The following is a 20,632-nucleotide window of genomic DNA, read 5'->3' as shown; positions in this document are numbered from 1 at the left end:
AAAAAAAATAAATAAAAGGACTGAGAACTGTAGCTCAGAGTTAAAACTGGATTTATTACCTTAGTTCAATCCCAAGTTAAAAAAAAATTCTTCTAAAAAAATAGCTGTATTTTTTGAAACAGATTCTTTGGTGAAAAGAGTGGCCTTGTTTTACCCTACCACATCCCTCCCCTTATTCCAGTGCTGGGGATTTGAACCCAGGGCCTCCTAGATGCTGGCTAGGCAGGTATCTACCATGGAGCTACATTCCACCCCCTTGTTTTACATTTTTTACAAATTTCTTTAATGTCCAGCTTCTTAGAAGACAGATGAAGGAAGCAGGGTGGAGCTCAGTGGTAGAGCACAACCTTAGCTCTCGGAGGCCCCAGTTTCCATCCTCAGCACCACACACAAAAATAGACAGCTGGATGCTCATATCCAGTCTGCAGTCAATCTGTTGTGATATCAGTTATGTAACCTCTAGGAAACTCTTTGCTTTGCATTATGACAACAATAGCTTTGACCTCATGGACCCCTCTTCTCCCAGAGTTCCTGGTCTAAATCTTGAGAACTGCTAGAATAGGGGCATAATAGTGTTAGCTGACATTAATTGAGCAATTATTATTCTGGACCACACACTGTGCTAAGTGGTTGTCTTATTTATCTGATGTATTATGATATATGTAGTATGATATATTATAATATCTCATGTTTATGATCCTCAATTTATAGGTGAGGAAACCGCAGCACCGAGAGATTAGGTGACCTGTCCCAGGTTACACAGCCACCGAATTTGAAGATATTTGAACCTAGGCAATCTGGTTCTAGAGCCAAGGTCTTTAACCACTAGCTATTGGGTCACAAACTCTGCTTTCAGTTGGAGACTAAGACATAGGAAAACAGAACTGATGATACAGGGCAGCAAAGAGATGACCAAAGACACTCAAGTGCAGCTGCTTATTCTGGTGCTGCTCTTCTGTTTACCTGGTGGCTCTGGGGGAATCAACCTCACCCACTGTGTCCCCAGCACAGGGCTGACTGCGCAGTTGGTGTTCATTGAGAAGCTATTATGAATCGTGACTGAATGAATAGGAAGCAGAGACCGAGGGTTTAGCAGCAGGTAATGAGGAAAACTCCTACACCTGTGTCCTCTGAGGAGCCGGCTGCGGCGACACGGGCTCCAGCCGGTTGACGTGTGCAAGGAGCCGGGCTGCAGTCTCGGGTTTCCACCCGCCACCAGCGGGTGGGCCTGACCGGTTGCTGTGAAGGAGATCGGGAAGGTGGCTGCTTGGCAGGTGCCTAGGGAGGTGGACTCTGAACCTCTAGCAACCTCGGTTCAGTTTTCCCCTAAGCTTCTGGCCCAGCTGGTGGCTACCCCCGGGTTCATAATTAAATAAGGTAATAGACGGGAGAGCGCTTAGGAAACTGTAAAGCTGGAGACGAGGAGGCTGCAGCCGCCGGCTCAGGGCCGGCGCTGGTCAACAGGCTTCTGTTAGCACCGGGGCCCCTCCTCCCCCCTCCCCCCTCTTTCCCCTTCCCTCCCTTCTGCACCCAGGGACCACCCGGCTGTGCTCCTCCCACTCAAGCTCTTCCCGCGCCAGGGGGTCTGGGGGGCGCCTCCCCTGCACTGGAGGCTGCAGCCCCTTTTCTCCCGGCACATCTTTGGCTGAGTTCTGTCTTTCCCTAGAATATTTGCAAGGAAAAGAGCCTAATTCCCAGCATCTGGCTGAATTAAAATAATTACATCTGAGCCGCTTTGCTCGGTGTTCCTGGCTCAGCATTCAGTGGGAGGATCAAAGGAAGAGGGCGGAGTCGGAGCCGGTGGCCGCCCCGAGCATCCCCGCAGCCCAAGTGGACCCTCCCTCCCTGCGTCCACCAGGATGGCGTGGGCGGGCGGGGACCGACAGGGATTAGGGTGGGCTCCAGCCTGGCACCAGCTTACTTTGATAGGCATAGAAAAAGCCTAGCTCTTCTGGGATTTAAAGGCCAAGAAAGTTCCTACAAACGGCATTTGCTCCGAACACTGTTCCGTGGTCCTTGGCGTCGACAGGAGATGGGGCAGCTCCTCAAGGGCCTTTGAAATCCCCCACATTTCAGGCTGGGGATGCAGCTCTGTGTGTGTGTGGGGGGGCGCTTGCCTGGTGCGCACCAAGCCCTGGGTTTGATGCCTAGTACTGTGCCCCCAACAAACAAAGAAATTGCCCCAATTTCATCATGCCCAGTGGCAAAACTGTTGAAAAATACAGAAAATTTTAAAGAATCGAAAAATCACCCAGAAATAATTATTATGGACATTCTGATTTGTTTCTTCCAAGCCTGTTTTTCCTTGAGTGTTTGCGTATATTTTTCTTCTAATTGGCATACTATGGTATCTAGTTTGTGATTTTTATTTTATTATTAATTACTATTAATTTATTATTATTATTTTGTGGTGCTGGAGATTGAAGCCAGGGCCAGCCAGGCAAGCTGTCTCCTCCGCAGCCCAGTTGGGCCAGCACAGTAGTGTAGGCCAAAGAAAGTGCCCAAGAGACAGCCTAGACACATGTGGTTTCTTGGGGAAAGCCTGCAGGAGATCAGTGACAGTTCCAAGAGGAGTTTAGTGGTGACAGGCTGACTGCACCTCTGTGCCTCCCAGTGCTTTGCCAAGCAGCCAAGCAGCGCCTCCTTTCCTCACAATGTTTTGTCCAGTGGGGGCCAGCAGCACGAGTGACACGTATCCTTTCCACAGTGTCCCAGTTCTGCTCTGTCCTGCTCAGAGAGGGTTTTACATGTGAGGCTGCAGAAGCAGTGACCGGTCAGCAGCAGTGTGCTTGGCCTGCTTATAGAACCAGCATCCCAAGGAGCACGGAACCTGGCTGCACTTCTGTAAGCCGCAGTTTTCTCCAGATAACTCTGACTTGCCCTAGTTTTCAGCGAGCCGAAGAGAAAGCCAGGGTCCTCCTGATAATAAGTATCTGGATATTGCAGCCCAGACCTGCTCTAGTTGTTCTCTTAACTTGGCTGGGTTTGGGGAGCAGAAATGTTGTTTTACTGCCCCTCTTTGATTTAGGGACTATATACAAGCACTCTACCACTGAGCTGTGTCCCCAGCCCAGTATCTAGCTTTATAGGCTTCAGTTTCCTATGTCATTCGATGGTCTTAGAAGACATGTATTTAATAGCTGCATATAAACTGGGCACAGTGGCACACGCCTGTAATCCCAGCTGCTCCAGAGGCTGAGGCAGGAGGATCGTGAGTTCAAAGCCAGCTTCAGCAACTTAGCAAGGCCCTAAGCAAGTCAGTGAGACCTTTTCTCTAAATGAAATACAAAAAAGGGCTGGGGATGTGGCTCAGTGGTTAAGTGCCCCTGGGTTCTATCCCCAGGACAAAAAAAAAACTGTGTATTATTCCTTTCTGTATGGAAGGTCTGTCATTTACTGAACCTATTCTCTTACAAGAAACAAAATAAGCAACGCTACAGTGAACATCCTCATGTTCTAATTGAGCTCCAGTTGATGGATAGTTGGTTTAAATTGGTATCCTAGACACACAGGTTTACTGAGTGGGAGGGAAAATGGTCCATCAGAGATTTTCAGCCTCTGAATGACCAAATCAAGAGGGGCAGCTGATTAGATTGTTTGGGAACTGGGTCATTAAGAGGTGCTTACCTCAACTTGGTTGTTAGAATCAAAGACTGAGAAGGCCCTGTCTTCCAAATCACCTTCTCTGCCCAGGGCCTGTGTTTGAATAAACATCAGCCTTTAGCCTCTGGGTCTTGGTGGGGGGGTCTTCTCCGGCCTCCCCAAGTGTCCAGCTTCTGTAGTCTTACCCCGGCCCCCTGGGCTCTCGCTTCTCCCCTCTGAGTCCCTACTGCAAGAACTGTCCCCAGCTCTAGGTTGCCTTCCCCCTTCTGGAACACTGAATTTCAAAATTGTGGCTGAGGATTCCTTTTGTTTAATTGATCTCTTTTTTTCCTCACTAAAAAGGGCAATGTGCCAATTCTAGGAGATTTGGAAATTCCAACAGACCTTAAAGAGAAGACAATAAATGTCACTGTGGTCCCACAGTTTATTTACAAGTGTGCCTTGGGGTATAACATGCGAGTGATAGGGGCGAAATGATAACAAACTTGAAGGTTCTGGATCCATACAAAATGCCATTGCTTAACTAGCTGTGTGGTCTGGGGCAAGTGCCTTGACTTCTCTGTGCCTCAATGACTTCATTTGTAAAAATGTCTTCATTTAAAATTTTGATATTTTGTTTATCATGGATTTTTGCTTGTTCTGACCCTGGGGGCTGCCAGCAAAACCCAAGCCAGATTTGCCTTTTGTTCTCCCCTCCTGAGTGTTGCTAACTCCTGCCTGGCCTTCAGCCCACCTGCTGACCCCTGGGACTGGCCTCTGACCTCCATAGCAGAGCTCTTCTGAGGCAGAGAGGGCGAAGGTGCTGGAGGAGGCCAGGCGCTGTGAGAGAAAGGCTGTTGGCTGTATTCTTCCAAGCAGCTCAATTAACATGCGGAGAGATGCAAATTGAGGCAATCCTGCTGTTTTAGAAAAACTTAATATGTTTTTTAAAAAGATAGGGTGAAAGGCAGAAATTGCAGGAAATTATATACTGCAGGAGCGGCTCTATCCTCCCAGCCTGACTCCCAGGAAGCTTCGGGTTTGGGAAGAGCATCTCACAGGCTGGGGCTGACACCCTCCACCTCGGACCCTCGCCAGAATCTGCGGATACCCAGGCTGGCTGGCTGGTTCCCCTGCCCCTCCTTGGCCTCCTCATGGGTCCACACGTTTATCTGTGGAGGGTTTGACATCCATTCACTGACCACACGGGACAGGAGGCTGGGGAAGCCTTGTTTGTAGGACTGGGGCCACCTTCAAAAGCATAGGCAGAGGCAGGCCCTGGGGTGGAATTGGGCAGGAGGATGGTAAGTTCAAGACCAGCCTGGCTACTTAGTGAGACCCTGCCTCAGAAAGGAAAAGGGCTGGGAATGAGCTCTGTGGTAGAGCGCCCTGGAGTTCAGTCCCCAGTACCCCCCACACATGCACAAGCAGGGCCTGGGGTGGCCAGGGCAGTGTGCTCGCTCACCCAGCGTGTTCTTGCACAAGGCCCTGGGAGGTTCACTCCCTGCACTGCAAAAAAAAAAAAAAAGAGAGAGAAAGAAAAACAATGGTCCCAGACAATGACACATTCCTGTCTCAAGGACTTCCCCAGGGGTGGGCCTTCACCTGGAGGGAAGCTTGCCTTGGTGTCAGAAACCTCTCTGAAGGTCTGTCTGTTCCCAGCGGATCCTCAAGGGTGCCACAATCATACTGGGCTTTAGGCAAAAGTACCTGGGCAGAGCTTATGCCCGTAGGGCAGCTCAGGATCCAGGAGGCAGCCCCCTGCCCCCACAGCACCCACCTATCTACCACCAGCAGGACGCTGGGCCCACAGGCGGATTTTTCCAGTTAGCTGAATTTCAGAGCCAACCTTTTCTGTCTTTCTTTTTTAATTTTAACTAGTTTCACGGAGGCCTTTCCAAATGGATTTCACACTCCCTGACTTCTCCAACTGAGGTCGGGGAACATAATTAAGCTTATCTGGATGCTGCGGAGTCATCATTAGAATCTCAGTTATTGGTCTTGGGAGCCAGGCTGTCTGGTCCCAGTCCCAGCTCCTCTTTCTGGCTGTGTGGCTTCCTGCAAGGGCCTTAACCTTTCTGTGCCTCAATTTCCTTGTCTTTAAAATGAAAGCACCTACTTCACAGGGTTGTTGAGAGGATGAAGTGGATTAAATACATAGAAATAGTGGCTGGCACGTACTAGAGCCTCTTCTAGTGTCATCTTCATAACCAACGGTTGGCTACTGGCAGTTCTGGGTGCCTTGTAGCAGGTGGCACCCAGCGAGTGGCAGCCCCTGTTCTTACAGCTGCCCCATGTTGGCCACCATGACTGGGAACTGACACGTCACGCCCCTGGTCTTCCTGACGGGCTCACACCGGGGTATTAGCATTCCATTGTACCGAACCGCAGAGAGGGGGAGTTGTGTGCCCCCAGCCTCCTGAGCAACCAGTAGCAGAGCTGGGATTCCAACCTGGTGGTCCTTGGCTCCTCGGAGCCGTCTGTCAGGTGCTGTGTTGGGACATTGACTGACCCTGGAGGTTACAGTTTATCAAGGTCTTTTTTTTTTTTTAACTAGGTTTGAACACCTAGAGGTGCTGAGCTACATCCCAAGTCCTTTCTATTTTTTTGAGACAGGGTATTGCTAAGTGCTGAGGCTGGCCTTGAACCTGTGATCCTCCTGCCTCAGCCTCCTGAGTCCCTGGGAATTACAGGCATGTGTGGCCCCACCCAGTTACCTTTTCTTTTCTTTTTTTTTTTTTTAACATTTATTTTTTAAGTGTAGATGGACACAGCACAATGCCTTTATTTTTATGTGGTGCTGAGGATGGAACTCAGGTCCCGCCCGTGCTAGGCAAGTGAGTGCTCTATCGCTGAGCCACAGCCCCAGCCCTACGTTTGCTTTTTATCTGATATTTCTACCAGCTTTCTGATCTTGCAGGGCCCTGAGGAGTTCTCCTTTGAGGCAAAACAAAACAACAACAACAAAAACCCCTCTAGCTTGTCTGGATTTTGTGGCATCTATTGGGGCTCTTTCCAGGGTGTGCAGGTGGTTTAGTCACCTGTGTAGGTCGGGCAGTCCTGTGGGGCTCACCTGTGTTCATTCAGGTGAGACTATCACTCGGGGGAATTCCAGATGTGAAAAGTCATTGTCATAACCACCAAACTGTGATCCAGGGAGGCTGCAGGGACCTTGGATTCCCACACTGTCACCTGAGTGCCAGTGCTCCCCCAGGACTGGCTACTGAGTGTCCCCAGCTGCTGGCCCACTCCAGTGTTCATGTGGCATCGACACTGACTCTAATCTGCCAGGCTTAAAGGGACTGGGGTGGTCTTCCTGCCCGGCACGTGACTTCACGGATGAGGAAACTGAGGGCTTAGGGGGCTTGAGGGACTTGCTGAAGTTGTAGGGCTAGGACTGGACCTCGGGCCTCTGACTTCCTTGCTCCCCTCCAGGTTCTCTGCCTTGACTGTCTGGTGCCACTGCAGGCTGCCTCTGTGGGAAGGACCAGGCCCACTTCATGGCCCCTTGTGTGGTCACACAGGGACATGCGCTTGGCTTAATCTCTGCTGTCACCACCTTGAAATCGCTGAACTCTTCTCAAAGCCTCCACATTTCCCTTTACACTGGTCCCCACAGTTTATATCAGGGGTTCTGGGAGGAGCCACCAGGTCCCAGGCCTTCTTCCTTTCCAGGCTACAGGATGTGGCTCCACAGGAAGGCATTAAAATGCTCCCTCCAGGGCTGGGGACAGAGCTCAGCTGGTAGAGTGGACGCCTCACATGCTGGAGACCCTGGGTTCAATCCCCAGCATGGAAGGGAGGGAGGGAGGAAAATGCTCTGTCCACCAGCTCGGAATGGAGTGGAACTCTCCAGAGCGTGTCTGCTGTATGCCTTAGAAGCCTAGAGAATGTTCTGGATGGGGGACTGGGGATATAGCTCAGTTGGTAGAGTGCTTGTTTCGCATGCACAGGGCCCTGGGTTCAATCCCCAGCACCACAGAAAGAAAGAGAATGTTCTGGATGGATAACAGTGAAAACTCAAGTCTGACGAACGGCCTGGGTTACTCACCGTGGACTTGGGGTGTATGGTTTAACCTGTTTCCTCCTCTGGAGAAGGCAGAAGCTAGAGAAATGACTGGGACTTGTGTCAAGTGTGAAGGTGCCACCTGGCATCTAGTAAGTGCTCAGTAAGTTCTCTTACTCTGGCCCGTGACTCTGGGAGGCACGAGACAAGCCGCCCATCCTCAGGGGTATTCAGAGGCACTTCCTGCCCTGGGGTGGGGGGAGTGGTGTGCTGAGAAACAGAACTTTGCAATCAGTTTACACAGGTTTGAATTTCCCTTCTACCAGTTAGTTACCAGCCGGTTACCTCACTTCTTCGACCCGGCTTCCTCATTCATAAAAAGCGAACAGAGGACTGTTTTGAAGACTAAATATGTTAAGGAATGTCACAGAGGATGTCTAATGAATGCTCCTGAGTGAGAGCCAGTGGAGGGATGCTGAGTTTGCTGTCACTGGATGGATGTCCTTGTGGGAAGGCATGTGGGGGGGGGCAGGGAGCGGCCACACACACTGGGGGGAGAAGTGTTCTAAGAATAATGATGATGACGACAACACTCACGCACACAGCCCTTAATGCGTGCTAGCCGCAGTGCTCAGCGTTGTACAATTAACTCATTTTATCCCCATGAGCCTGTGAGGTAGGCCCTGCCCACTCCTCCTATTTTACAGGAGCACAGAGCACAGAGAGGGTGATTAATTTACCTTAGGTCCCAAAGCTAGTGAGGAATGAGCTGAAGCAGATAGCCTGGCTGCAGCCATCATAGGCCTGACCATTATACTTCCAGTCCCACTGCTCAGCCTCTTGACTGTGTCCTTCAACCTCAAGGGAGGTTATAGCACATCTTCATTTTCTTTCTTTTCTTTCTTTCTTTCCTTTTTTTTTTTTTTTTGGTACCAGGGATTGAACTCGGGGCACTTAACCACTGAGCCACACCCCCAGCTGTTTCTTGCATTTTGTTTAGAGGCAGAGTCACACTGAGTTGCTTAGAGCCTCACTAAATGCTGAGGCTGGCTTTGAACTCGAGATCCTCCTGTCTCCGCCTCTGGAGCCACTGGGATTACAGGCATGTGCCACTGCACCTGGTTTACATCTTCATCTCTGTGACCACCATTTGGTCCTCTCTGGGCAGTGGGTCATTCACCTCAAGACATGCCCCCTGCAGAGAGGAAAGGGGTGTGCCAGGAGCTGGCCTGAGCAGGGCAGGCCCAGGGTCTGCAGGACAGAGTCTGATAGCTGGCGTGACCCTTAGGATGCAGAACTGCTAAGGAGGGGGGCTGCTCAGGCAAAGTGAGTGGGGGCCACATTCAGGGAGGTCCCTGAGGTGCTCAGGAACCCCTCTGTAGCACGGTGGGTTCAGGTGAACTGGCTCTGCTTGGCGAGCTCGGGGAAGTTTCCTGCTCTGAGCCTTTGGCGTCTTAGCTGTTACACAGGCCACTGTCCCTGCCACATCCACTTTAGAGCACTGTGTGGGCCTCTGGAGACTTAGGGAGTGTGGATAGACAGGATGCTCACACTGCAGCTTCCGCTGGAGCCAGGCAGATGCAGGCAGGAAAGAAGCATCAGAGACAGAGCAGAGTGGAGGCTTCTGGGCCCGCAGATTACACTCAGGGGCACCTTGGGTTGGTCAGTTCCCCTTTCTGAGCTGCTCAGGGAAATGGGAATGGAGTCCCAGGGGCTCGCGCTCATGGGGGACTGATAACCTATGCCCTGTTGAGCACCTCACACCCCATCTCACCTTGTCCCCAATCTCCTGGGGTCCCCAGGTTTCAGGGGGAGACTGAAGCTCTGCACCGAGGCTCTGTTACCTACCTTGCCCAAGGTCACACAGCTAGAAGGTGACAGAGCTAAGACTCAAACCTGGGCCGATGCAGAATCCTCCTGCTTCTGTACCTGGGCCTCCAGACCTGCTGCTGCCAAGGTGGAGTGAGCCCGGGTGTGCCAGCCGGGCCTGGCATGGAGCCCGGCTGGGGCTGGGGCTGGATCCTCTTGCTTGTTAGGGTCTTGAGCTGTTTTCCCACTCCTCTGCCTCACGCACTCTGTGCCCTCCCTCCACAGGATGTGGCCACCATGCAGTTCTGTGCCAACAAGCTGGACAAGAAGGACTTCTTTGGGAAATCCGACCCCTTCCTGGTGTTCTACCGGAGCAACGAGGACGGCACGTGAGTCTCGGGCAGCACTAGGTACTGCGCTGTCACCACTGGGCTCAGCCTCGGGTCAGGGATGGACAAGTGGCAACTGGCTGTCAGGGGCTGGGGTCCTGCTCCTTCCATGGCCCTCCCAGGGCCTGGCTCTGCAGAGGAGTTCCTGACATATAGATGGGGTCAGTGAGGAGTGAGGATGGCCTCTAAGCTGAAGGTCCCCACAATGACAGGTGCTGAGTGTATTGGGGGCAGGCAAAAACAGGGTTGAGGCCAGAATAAGGGGCCCCAGTCCTCCATGACACCCCTCTGATAGTCTCTTCCTTGTTCTACACAAAGCAGTCCCCATCTCCAAGCCCGGTCCCCTCTATCCACAGCCCTCTGAATGTCCCCCATCAGGTCCCCTCCCTCTGAACCCTCAGCATGGCAAAGCTGGCCCCCTTCCTCCACCTGGCCCCAGAGTTACCAAGGGCTTCACTCGGAATTCAGGGCCTCTGGGCTCCCTCCTCCTCTCCCACAGGTAGAGGCCCTCCTCGGTGCAATGGAAATTTAACGCTTGGGCAGCTGTAGGTCAGCAGTATACATGGAAGGACTTTGGGTTTCGGCATCTGGGGACCTAGGTCCACACCCACACCTGCTGAGTGACCCTGGGGCAAGCTGTGTCCCCTCTCTGGGCCTGATTTCTCATCCATAAATGAAACATGGGATTAGGTGGCCCCCATGGTCTCTTTAAGCAGTGCAGTTCTGGGGGACCGGGGGACACTTACTGCTGGGCTTCTGCAGAGGAGGAAGGACGGGCCCAGGAGGTTAATTAGAGACACTGCTGAAGAAGGGGCTGGAAACAGCCTTTGAAGGAGAGGAATAATGTGGGTGCACGGGGTGGGGGGCAGGGAGCAACCACAGTGCCCGAGGGCAGAGCCGCCTCCTCAGCCCCTGATTCTGAAATGCGCGGGAGTGTGTGCGTGAGAGGGAGAGTCTGAGTGCTTGTGTGTATATGAGTGTGTGTGTGTGTGTGTGTGTGTGTGTGTGTGTGTTGGGGGGCAGGAGTCTCAGGGAGGAGGTGTGTTTCAGTTGCTGGGAAAACTGATTTTTAAACCTGAGCTACAAAACGGGGAGATTAGGTGTGATCATTTGCATGACAAAAGGATCCTTTGTCTCGGGAAGGACTCCCAGCAGGGTTTCTTTGAATAATTCTTGTTGACTTGGACTTGGCTCCGGGTGGGGGAGGAGGAGGCCTGGGTGTCCACACACAGTCCCCTGGGGAGAGGCAGAGCCCAGGTGGCCTGGGCCTGTCCAGCTGCTCCTGACCAGGACCTGGCGGGGGATGTGGAGCGGGAGGGGCCGCCGAGGTGTCTGAGTGACATTCTGCAGCGGTGCGTGGGCTGCTGGGGAGGGGCGGGGAGAGGAGAGGCTCGTGACTGACACCACAGCAGGTGGGAGGTGGCGAGGCGCGGGGCTGAGCGGGTGCAGGGTGCGGGCTGCAGCGGGAGCGGGCTGGGAGCAAGGGGCCAGAGGACTCCGTGGAGCAGTGGGGACCGAAGGTGTAGCCCCTTACCTGGCCGTGGAGCCCCAGGTCCCCGAATGTGGGAAATGGCAAAGAAGCTGGTCCCATGGGGGAGACCACGAGAGTTTATTTCCGGGCAAGTTTCACTGGAGGTCGGGGCTGGAGCTCTCCAGGAGGGTCGCTGCCCTCCCAGGGGACCCCCCCCAGACCTGTAGAAACCATCCAGGGGCTGCTGAGGGCTGGGCCAGAATGCAGGCCCCCAGGCCCGGCAGAGGCTGAGCAGGGAAGGATGGGGTGATCTCCCGGGGTGGGAGGACAGAGGAATGTGAAGTTTGGGGAGATACCAGTCATGAGGAGGGCAGGAGGAAGGTCAGCCAGGGAAATCAGGGGAGGGAAGTGTCCTGCCAACCTGGCCGCCATCCTCCCCGAGATCCCCCCACCTCATCTGGTTCCATGTTAGTAACTCCTCTACCGGCCTTCCAGGTGTCAGGGAAGGGCCAGTGGCCCCAGCCTGGCACAACCAGTTAGTTACCAGCTGAGTAGATGTAGGCAAGACTAACCCAATAGAACCTTCTGGAATGTTGTCTAGCATGGTCACCACCACCCACATATAGTTACTGAGCACCTAAATTGGGGTTAGTGCAACTGATACATTTTTCACTTAATTTCATTTTAATTAATTTAACTTAGTCACATGGCTGCCATTTTGGACAGTACAACGTACCTACATAATCTGTTGTATGTACACTGGGGACAACTGGCACCTCCCTCTCAGGGGTGCTTTGAGGATGGGATGAGTTAGTATATTATCATTAGAAAAAGGCCTGGTAGGGGCTGCGGTGGGGTTGTGGCTCAGTGGTAGAGCGCTTGCCTGGCATGTGTGAGGCATTTGGTTCAATTCTTAGCACTACATATAAATAAATAAATAAAATAAAGGTCCATAAACATCTAAAAAGTATTTAAAAAAGAAAAGAAGAAGGCCTGGTAAGCCTGGTGTGGTGGTGCACAGTCTGTAATCCCAGAAACTCAGAAGGCTGAAGCAGGAGGATCACAAATTTGAAGCCAGCCTCAGCCACTTGGCAAAACCCTCAAAATAAAAATTAAAAAGGGGTGGCGAAGTAGCTCCACGGTAGAGCACACATACACACACACAAAGAAATGAAAAAGGCCTGGAAGTGTTAGTGAATGTTCTTATTCCCACTTTGCAATGAGAGGGGAAAGTCAGAGAGGGAAAGACATATGCTCAGGGATGCACAGCTGGCGGATGGTGGGTCTGGGACTGGGACTCCCATCTGTCTTACTCTGTTGGGTAGCACTCTCCCACTGATGCTCCCAGTGTGTGTCCAAATGAAAGTGAGTCAAGGGGTGGGAGGGCCATAGGAACCGCTTCACTGGAGGGCCTGCCTGCTGGGGGTGGGGAAGGTGTGGCTTGGTGATGAGGGACCAGGGAGGGCAGAAAGAAAACAGCTTCAGGCAAGAGTCAGAGGCGACACCACAGGGCCCAGGGCCCAGGAAGGGATGAGTGGGGAAGAGACTGGGCTCATAGAAGGGCTGCTCCTGGAGGCTGGCTATTAAGGGAAAGGAGAGAACTACTCGGGGGTTCAAGAGATGGGGGTGCTGGGGAGGGTCCACAGAAGGCACCTGTGACAGTCAGGGGAGCCAGGGTGGCTTCTGTATGGCATGATTGCCCCTCCCTCCCTCCCTCCCTCCACCGCCCCCCTTCCTCCCTGCCCCCCCTGCCTGCCCACCCGCCCCGGCTGCCCATCCCCATCCCCGTCCTCGCCCCCAGCTCTGGGTGTGCAGGGAGGTCTCCCACGTGCATCTCCACACTCCAGTGGGTGGGCGAGGACGAGCTGAAGAGAAACTCAGAGCCACAGTGACAGGGATGACATTTTGACTTGAAAATTGCCACAGAAGAAATGGCACAGGCTGTGTGGGCTTGGGCGGAGCCCGGCACTTACCCAGGTGACCTTTCTAAGCTGGGATGGTGCTGGGGCGGATGCCTGGGAGGTCGCTCCTGGCCGCCCATCCAGGTGGCAGGCCAGCCAGGCGTGGCATGGGAGGGGGCCGTGTGGGTGAGCAGCTCTGAACTTTCAGTTTGCAAAGCAGGTTTTTTTGAATTTGGTCTGGAAAAGCAGAAGGGGTCTTAGAGACGATCCAGATCATCCCAGGGGCTTTGATTTCATTGAATTGAAATGCAGGTGGAAGCTTTGGAAAGTTCCTCTGGCTCCTTAAAAAAAAAAAAAAAGTTCTTGAATACCTACTAAGTGCCAGGCCTTGTTCTAGGCACTAGGGTTACATCAGTGGATCAAGAGAAAAACTCTTTATTCTGATGGAGGTTAATCTTAGTGTCAGATGGTAAACAGAATAAATAAGGGGAAAACAGGCAATATCACAATGTTAAATGGTGACACATAGGAAAAGAAATATGGAAGGAGCCAGGGGATGTCGGAATCAAAGGCCAGGAGGCTGTACACTTTGGACATGGTCATCAGGGGGGACTTCATGGAGATGACCTCTGACCTAAGATAGTGTGGCGGGGAGCAGGGAAGATGGAAGTTGGGGGGAACGTCCCAGGGTGGGAGAAGAGCAGACACCCGCGACCCGACACCCAATTCTAGATACAATTTTAGGGACTCACAGGCCACGAAGGTCCATTGAGACTGATCCTTTCATGGGTCTCAGAGGATGAAGATAGAGGCCAGCTTCGCAGGGTTTCGAGTCAGGCGAGGAAGTGGAGGCCCGGAGAGGGGCAAGTTTGGTCAAGGTCACACGGTGAGTTGGCCCCAAGCAGGGACTGTTAGGACCAGGTCTCCTGCCCCCACAGGACTTGTCTCCTTCCAGGCTGGGTCCCCACCTGGTGCAGGTCTGCAGCATCTCAGCCAGTGGCCGTCCAGTTCCAGCCAGGCCGCTGCCAGTGATGGGCAGCTCACCCAGGAGCCCCAGTTTCCATGTCTGGCAGCGGCAGACATGGCCCGCTGACCCCCTGCCAACCTGGATCCTGCCGCTCTTGGCTTCAGGCCTGACGACCTTCCTCTCCCTTCTTCACCAGGTTCACCATTTGCCACAAGACGGAGGTCATGAAGAACACGCTCAACCCCGTGTGGCAGACCTTCTCCATCCCTGTGAGGGCCCTCTGCAACGGGGACTATGACCGGTGAGACGGGAAGGCAGCCCTTCCCTGTTCCTCCACCCCTGGGCCTTCTCCAACACGAGGGGGGTCTACCCGCAGCTGCGCCGCCGTTGGCCTCCTCAATATGCACGGGCCTCTGGGCTGCACCTCCGTGTCCGCACAGGGTGGGGCTCGGTGGCCTCCCCCTCCCGCCAGTTCCCAGCAGGTCGGCCTCCCCATGGTCTCGCAGCTCCTGCCCCCCACTTCCTCCTTGTCTGGCCTCTGTATTGGTGGGAAGCTCCAAAGTGTGGGAGGATGGGAGTGGAGTGCCTGGGGCTCCAGGGAGACCTAGACGGGTGGCACCAGATGGGCGCCCCTGGTACCCTGGTCTGGAACTCGGTGGCTCGTCTTCATTGTTCCGCAGGGAAGGCCTATGGTGGCAGGATGGAGATGAGGAGGTAGAAGAAGACAGGGGCAGCTGCTCCCCAGCAGCCTTAGCCTCTGGCCGGGGGACTCTGGAGTCAGAATCTAGGGACACTCCCTGCCAGCCAAGTTGCCATAAATGAGGGGCGAGGGAGCAGGGATGGGAGCTTGCTAGGTATTTTGGTTCCATGTGGCCTACTCACATGACATGTCAGCTGTCATCTCATCTTAATCACTCAGTGTGATTCTCCAGGGTAGAGACCAGATACCTCCTTTCCAGCCTTGACTCTGTGAGTAAAAAGCTCTGTCAACCTGGGTGATCTTTGACCCTCAGTTTCTTTTCTGCAAAGTAGGTGTGAGAACATCTGCCTACTCCCTGGGCCGCTTTGAAGTTCGTGTAGCACAGCCTATTCAGGGAGGACCTGTGTGCGTGAAATACCAAATCCAACATTTTGTTCACAAATGTATTGTGGCCCTACCAGACACTGGGAAATCAGCGGGGGCAAAGCACGATCTCCACCCCTCTCCCAGCCTCGTGGGTTTAACTGCTAGTGGGGGAGGCAGACATTAATCCAATAATCACACAAACATATCATTAGCCGTTGCAGTAAGTGCTGGAGAGCGTGGGGGTCATGTCAGACGGAAGCTATAAGATGCATACGTTCCCCGGGCACGGTGATGCACACCTATAATCCCACCTATTCAGGAGGCTGAGGCAGGAGGACCCCAAGTTTGAGGCCAGCCTGGGTAATTTAGTGAGACCCTGTCTTAAAATAAAGAGGGCTGGGAGTGTATTGAGCTGTAGAGAGCTTCCTGGCCCATGCAAGGCCCTGGGTTCAGTCCCCAACACTGTGCACACGCAGAGATTGTGTAGGCCTGGGTTAAGTTGTGAGAACCTTCCAGTTCCCTGGCAATGGCTGCAGCTCAGCTGAGCAAGCTGGCCAGGGATCATCAGCAGGGCTGGCCAGCAGCCTTGAGGAACTGGACCTTCCCTAGCTCACCCCACGGGGACATGGTGCATCAGAACAGACACCTTGGTGTGCCCCAAGACCCTGCTCACAATGGCCACCAAGTGTGTGTGGTGGGGTTGGTGAGTGGGTAGGTGGCCTCCAACACCCCCATTTCCATCTCAGGAGACCTCAGGCTGCCCAGCCAAGGCTGAGGTGGCTCCTTCTCTGCGTCTTGGCCGGAATAGAAAAGCGACAATCTGTTCCCCAGGAGATCCTGAGCACCTACTAGATGCCCAGTACTGGCCTCTGTGTAATTTTGGGGGACACTCAGCTGTGTTCCCCTCTTCTGGAAGCTTCTGGTCTAACCACTGGGGGCTCTGGTGAGCAGGCATTCCAGCCAAACAAGGCCTATTGCCTTCTGGCTGGGTCCTGAGGCTTCTGAGTGGGTGACAGGGGACCCTGGGGAGGAAGGCCAGGCAGGTTCCCACCTCCCCTCCCAAGCCTAGCCCAGCCTCACCCCCCACCGGACAGCCGAGCTCATGCCCTTCTCTATGGCTGGGCACAAATTGACTGTGACATGACTGACAGCGGTGTTAATGTCCAGGGCCAGGCATGTCTCCCCAGCCCTGTGAGCCCCAGCCTAGGGTAGCCCACACACTCGGAGCCACTCAGGAGGCTGCGTCGGGAGCCCCCCCCAGGCAGGAGACAGGGCCTGGTGCAGGAAAATGAAGCCACTGTCCCTCCCCTGCTGAGGCCCCCTGGAGCCTCACAGAACTCGCTCAGTGTAACCCAGCAGCAGCTTCCCAAGCCAGCCAGGATCCAGAAGCTGGCAGCGTGCTTTGGGGGCACGCTGGGCTCTCGGGCCCACGCTCCCTCTTAGGTTGGCAGGCCGGTGGGGAGACAGCGGCCACAGTCATAGCAAAGGCTCCAGTGGCACTTAACCTTGGGCAGGCCCTGTTCTAAGCGCTTACGCCTGTGAACTAAGTTAATCTTCCCATCAGGGAGCAGCTCCCTGGGAGAAGCTGCCAGTGCTGTCCACACAGGCCAGGAGACTGAGGCCAGAGAGGTTAAGTCGCTTGCCGAGCATCTCGCTGCCAGCCAACGGGAGAGCAGGACTGGCCAGGCTGGCTCTGGATCTGTGGTGGGTTTTTTTTTTTTTGTACCAAGGATTGAATCCAACGATGCTCAGCCACTAAGCCACATCTCCAGCCCCTTTTTGTATTTTATTTAGAGACAGGGTCTCGCCAAGTTGCTGAGGCTGGCTTTGAACTCGCCATCCTCCGCCTCAGCCTCCTGAGCAGCCGGGATTACAGGCCTGTGCCACTGCGCATGGCTTAGAATCTGTGCTCTTAATTCCTGTGCCTTGCTGCCAGACGGCCAAGATGTGGTGTGACAGGGCCGTGACTGGGTGCTTCTGGAAGAGGCTCTAGAAGCACCTTGCTCAGAGGTCAAGGACAGGTCACCTTTGGGGCTGGAGGTGAGGGAGCAGCTTGGAGGTAGTCTTAGTCCTGAAAGCATTAAGGGTCCTTTAGACTCGAACTCCAAGTGATTCAGAGAGGAGAGGAGAAGGGAACGGCAACAAGTGAGATACAGACAAAGCTTGGCAATGTCCCAGACAAAAAGGGGAAGTGTGACCAGAGCCAGATCCTTACTGTCACAGGACGCGTTACGGGGTTTCCTTTCACGGCCTGTGTGCAACCCGTTCACAAAGCATCAGCGTTCCTAGATTATGAAGACTGGGCTTGCTGTTCAGAAATGAGAGGCTGCTGTGGAGGGGGAAAGAACGGGGAGCCTGGCTTCCGTCCTGAGGACCGTGGGCCACTGTGAGCCAGGCACAGCTACGAGGGCAGGGGACAGAGGTCTGGGAGTTCCCAGGATGGGCAGCAGGAAGAAGACAAAGGACCCTTGTGAGAAAGGCGTCCAGGAGGGTGAGGACCGGAAAGGGCAATTTCGTGGGAATGATGGGGGAGGAGACAGTTTACATGGTTGAAGTTGCTGGGTGTTAAGGACGTGGGTCAGGCTGTGTCCTAATTGTTTTGAATGCATTACTGTGTGAGTAATCTTAGGAGGTAGGTGTTCACTCGCGATGTGCCCATTTTACAGATGGGGAGATGGAGGACGAGAGGTTATGTAACATGCCAGAGCGAGAGGTACCTGTCCTTTCTGCAGGGGGCACCTCTGGGCTGGTTTGGGATCCCCCGCCTTGCCGTTCCATGCAAGGCCAAACCTGACAAGCCAGCTGAACAGAGCTGGAATCAGAGTAAATGTGTCAGGCTCAGAGCCCACCCACCTCTCTGGTGGGATAAAATGGAGTGATGACAAGAAGCACTTCCCCTATCTTCCCATAATTTGGCCTCCTCCCTTCTTAAACATTCTGTGACTTGAGAATTTGTCCCTGTTAACCCAGATTTGTCTGAGCAGGTTGCTGTCATCGCGTAACGTTGAATGAGTGGACTTTCAGAGAGTGTGCTGAGGGTACCGGGTCCTTCTGAAGTGGGGAGAGGGGTCCTCGGTAGACAGGCGTGGTGGGGGCTCTAACACTGCCTTCCAGCTCCCTGGATGCACCCGTTGCTTCTCCTTGGCCTCCCGCCACATGCTGAGCACTCAGGAAGGACCAGGCACAGTACCAGGCACTTCACAGTTGATCTCAATGATAGGTGTCGCAGCATTCCCCGTCTGCCTGTGCAGAAGCTGAAGGGTTAGGGGGCTGGAAGCCCCCAATGCCACTGTCTCTGCCTGCCCCCCACCCCAGCGGGGGGGGGGGGCGGTGGGGAGGCCGGGCGCTTGTCCTCGCCGAAGCCTCTCAGAGCATGGACTGACTCAGTTCAGAACAAACCCCTCAGGGCCTGTCAGCCCCAGGGACTTGGAAGCAGCAAGGAAATGTCCTTTTCCTTGCCTGGGAGAAGCTCATTAGGAAGAAGACCTTGCAGCTCTGGGCTCAGAGGCAACTCTAGTTAGAGCTGACTGACGTGCAGGGGGGACCTGGCGTCTCTGCCAGCTTCCCTCGTCCCTGCTGGTCTGTGAGGCTGACACCTGGCTCTGTCATCCCAGAACTGGGACCGTAGAGGCCCGGGACACAGCTCCTGGCCTTGACACCGGCCAGCTTATGGGAAGCTGCGTCCTCTGGACCTCCTTCTGTGTTTTGTAGAACACGGGTATTGTCACCTGCGTGGCCCACTGCAGAGTGGAAACCTCAGGCCAGCCAGTCAGTGTTTATGGAGCACCTTGTGTATGCAGGGTACCATTCTAGAACAGGGGCTGCTGCCAGAAGCAAATCAAACAGCAGTCTCTGGCTAGGGGGGGGGGGGATGTTCTGATGGCCGACAGGAGTTGTTTGGAGACACTGAGCATGTCCAGCAGGAACAGAGGAACGTGTCAAAGGCTGACCGTGTGACTTCTATCATTTCTTTCCTCGGTGATGGTGAGACGATCGTTCTTACAGAGGACCAGATGGAGTGTCCCAGGGATTAGCTAGCTGCTCGGGGCCACACCCTAGTCCCCAAAGGAGCTAGAGCTGCCCAGGCGCTGGCCCCAGGACAGCTCCTCCCTGACCACCTCCCTGCCCCCCTGTTCAGAGCCTCTTTATGCCAAACGGATGTTCATTATGTGGTCTGCAGAGGCCGATTGTGTTGTCCCCCATGCAGGAGGACATCTCATGGGTGCTATCCTCAGAAATAACAGGCCTGGGCTGAGGGGCTGGGAGCCAATGCCTGCCGGCCACCAGTGGCACCTGCAGTGACCTGGGACAGCTCAGCCACAGCTGGACAGTGGGAGAACTAAGAGTCGCCAAAGTCATGTCTGGCTTTTCCTGTGGCCTTCCCTGTCTCTGGGCACCATTTCTCTCACCCCCTTCCCCTCAGGGGGTCTCAGCCTCAGAGCCCCCAGACCTCAGGCCCTCAGGCTGTATCTCTCCCGGGGTCTGCATGACCTGCGCTGGGCTTTTGCTCAGGAATCTCTCGCTCTAGTCTCAGCCTTGACTGCAAGTTCAGATCCTTTATGAACTTTTTTTTTCTTCTTTTTGTGGTGCTGGCAATCCCCAGCACCCTGTGCATGTGAGACAAACACTCTACCAACTGAGCTATGTCCCGGCCCCCTGCTTTGTTGAACTTTTAACAACCCCCTTGCCCAAGCTGCACCCTGAGCTAAGTGACTCTCTGGGGTGAAGCATCCACATCAGTATTTCTGAAGTCCCTCAGGGACCCAAACCGCATCCAAGTTTGAAAACTGGAGCTGTACTCTGGAGAAGGTCAGTGGCTCCGGCTGCACATCAGAACCACTTGGGGAACTCTTCAGGACTGCTTGGGCTGGGGCGGAGCTCAGGGCCAGGGCACCTGCCCAGAGTTCAATCCTACTCAAGGCAAAACCCAGACAAAAAACCTGCGAAACGCATGAGCGACTCAGGCCTTGGTTCTCTACAGATGGATTAAATCAGGCCCTCTCCTCTGGTCCTGGGATTCCAAACAACCTGCCCAGTAGTTTTTGTCGATATCCAGAGCTTGTCGCCATGATTGGGGACAATATCCTTTAGCCTCTGGGCATGTTGCTGTCACTGACCTCGTCCCTTGCTGGGGACCTGGAGGGGAGAACTTGGGGCACCGAGGCAAGGGCAGGGAGACTCATGTTAGCCTCATGGGGCAGTGGCCAGAGCCCCAGACTGGTTTTGTCCTGGTTCCAACTGTCACCGGTTATGTGACTCTGGGTATCAACCTGGGGCTCTCAGGGGTTCAGCTATGCCATCTGAAATGAGGGGGCAGAGGACATTGCTCCAGAGCATGACAGCTCTGTCACTAGGGAGGCCTTCAGAACCCGTTCCCGGGGCCCTTCAGTGCAGCAGCTGTGAGATGCCGCCTGTCCCTGGGGGTGCCGCCGAGTGGCTGG

General features: G+C 54.1%; 1 protein-coding gene across 2 annotated transcripts in view; it reads left to right on the top strand.

Annotated features, from left to right (window-relative positions):
* The window catches only part of CPNE5 (copine 5), an 88,405-nt gene that overhangs the window by 45,728 nt on the left and 22,045 nt on the right, over positions 1–20,632 (top strand). For both annotated transcript variants that reach the window (XM_081295425.1, XM_081295424.1), the window contains 2 exons: positions 9,683–9,786; positions 14,322–14,426. In XM_081295425.1, coding sequence (XP_081151551.1) covers positions 9,683–9,786; positions 14,322–14,426 — 209 coding nt within the window. The remainder of the gene's footprint in view (positions 1–9,682; positions 9,787–14,321; positions 14,427–20,632) is intronic.

This window comes from Spermophilus citellus (assembly GCF_964194105.1).
Source record: "Spermophilus citellus genome assembly, chromosome: 5".
Taxonomy (NCBI): Eukaryota; Metazoa; Chordata; class Mammalia; order Rodentia; family Sciuridae; genus Spermophilus; species Spermophilus citellus.
The sequence above is the reverse complement of the archived record's forward strand: the minus strand, read 5'-3'. Positions and strand labels throughout refer to the sequence as shown.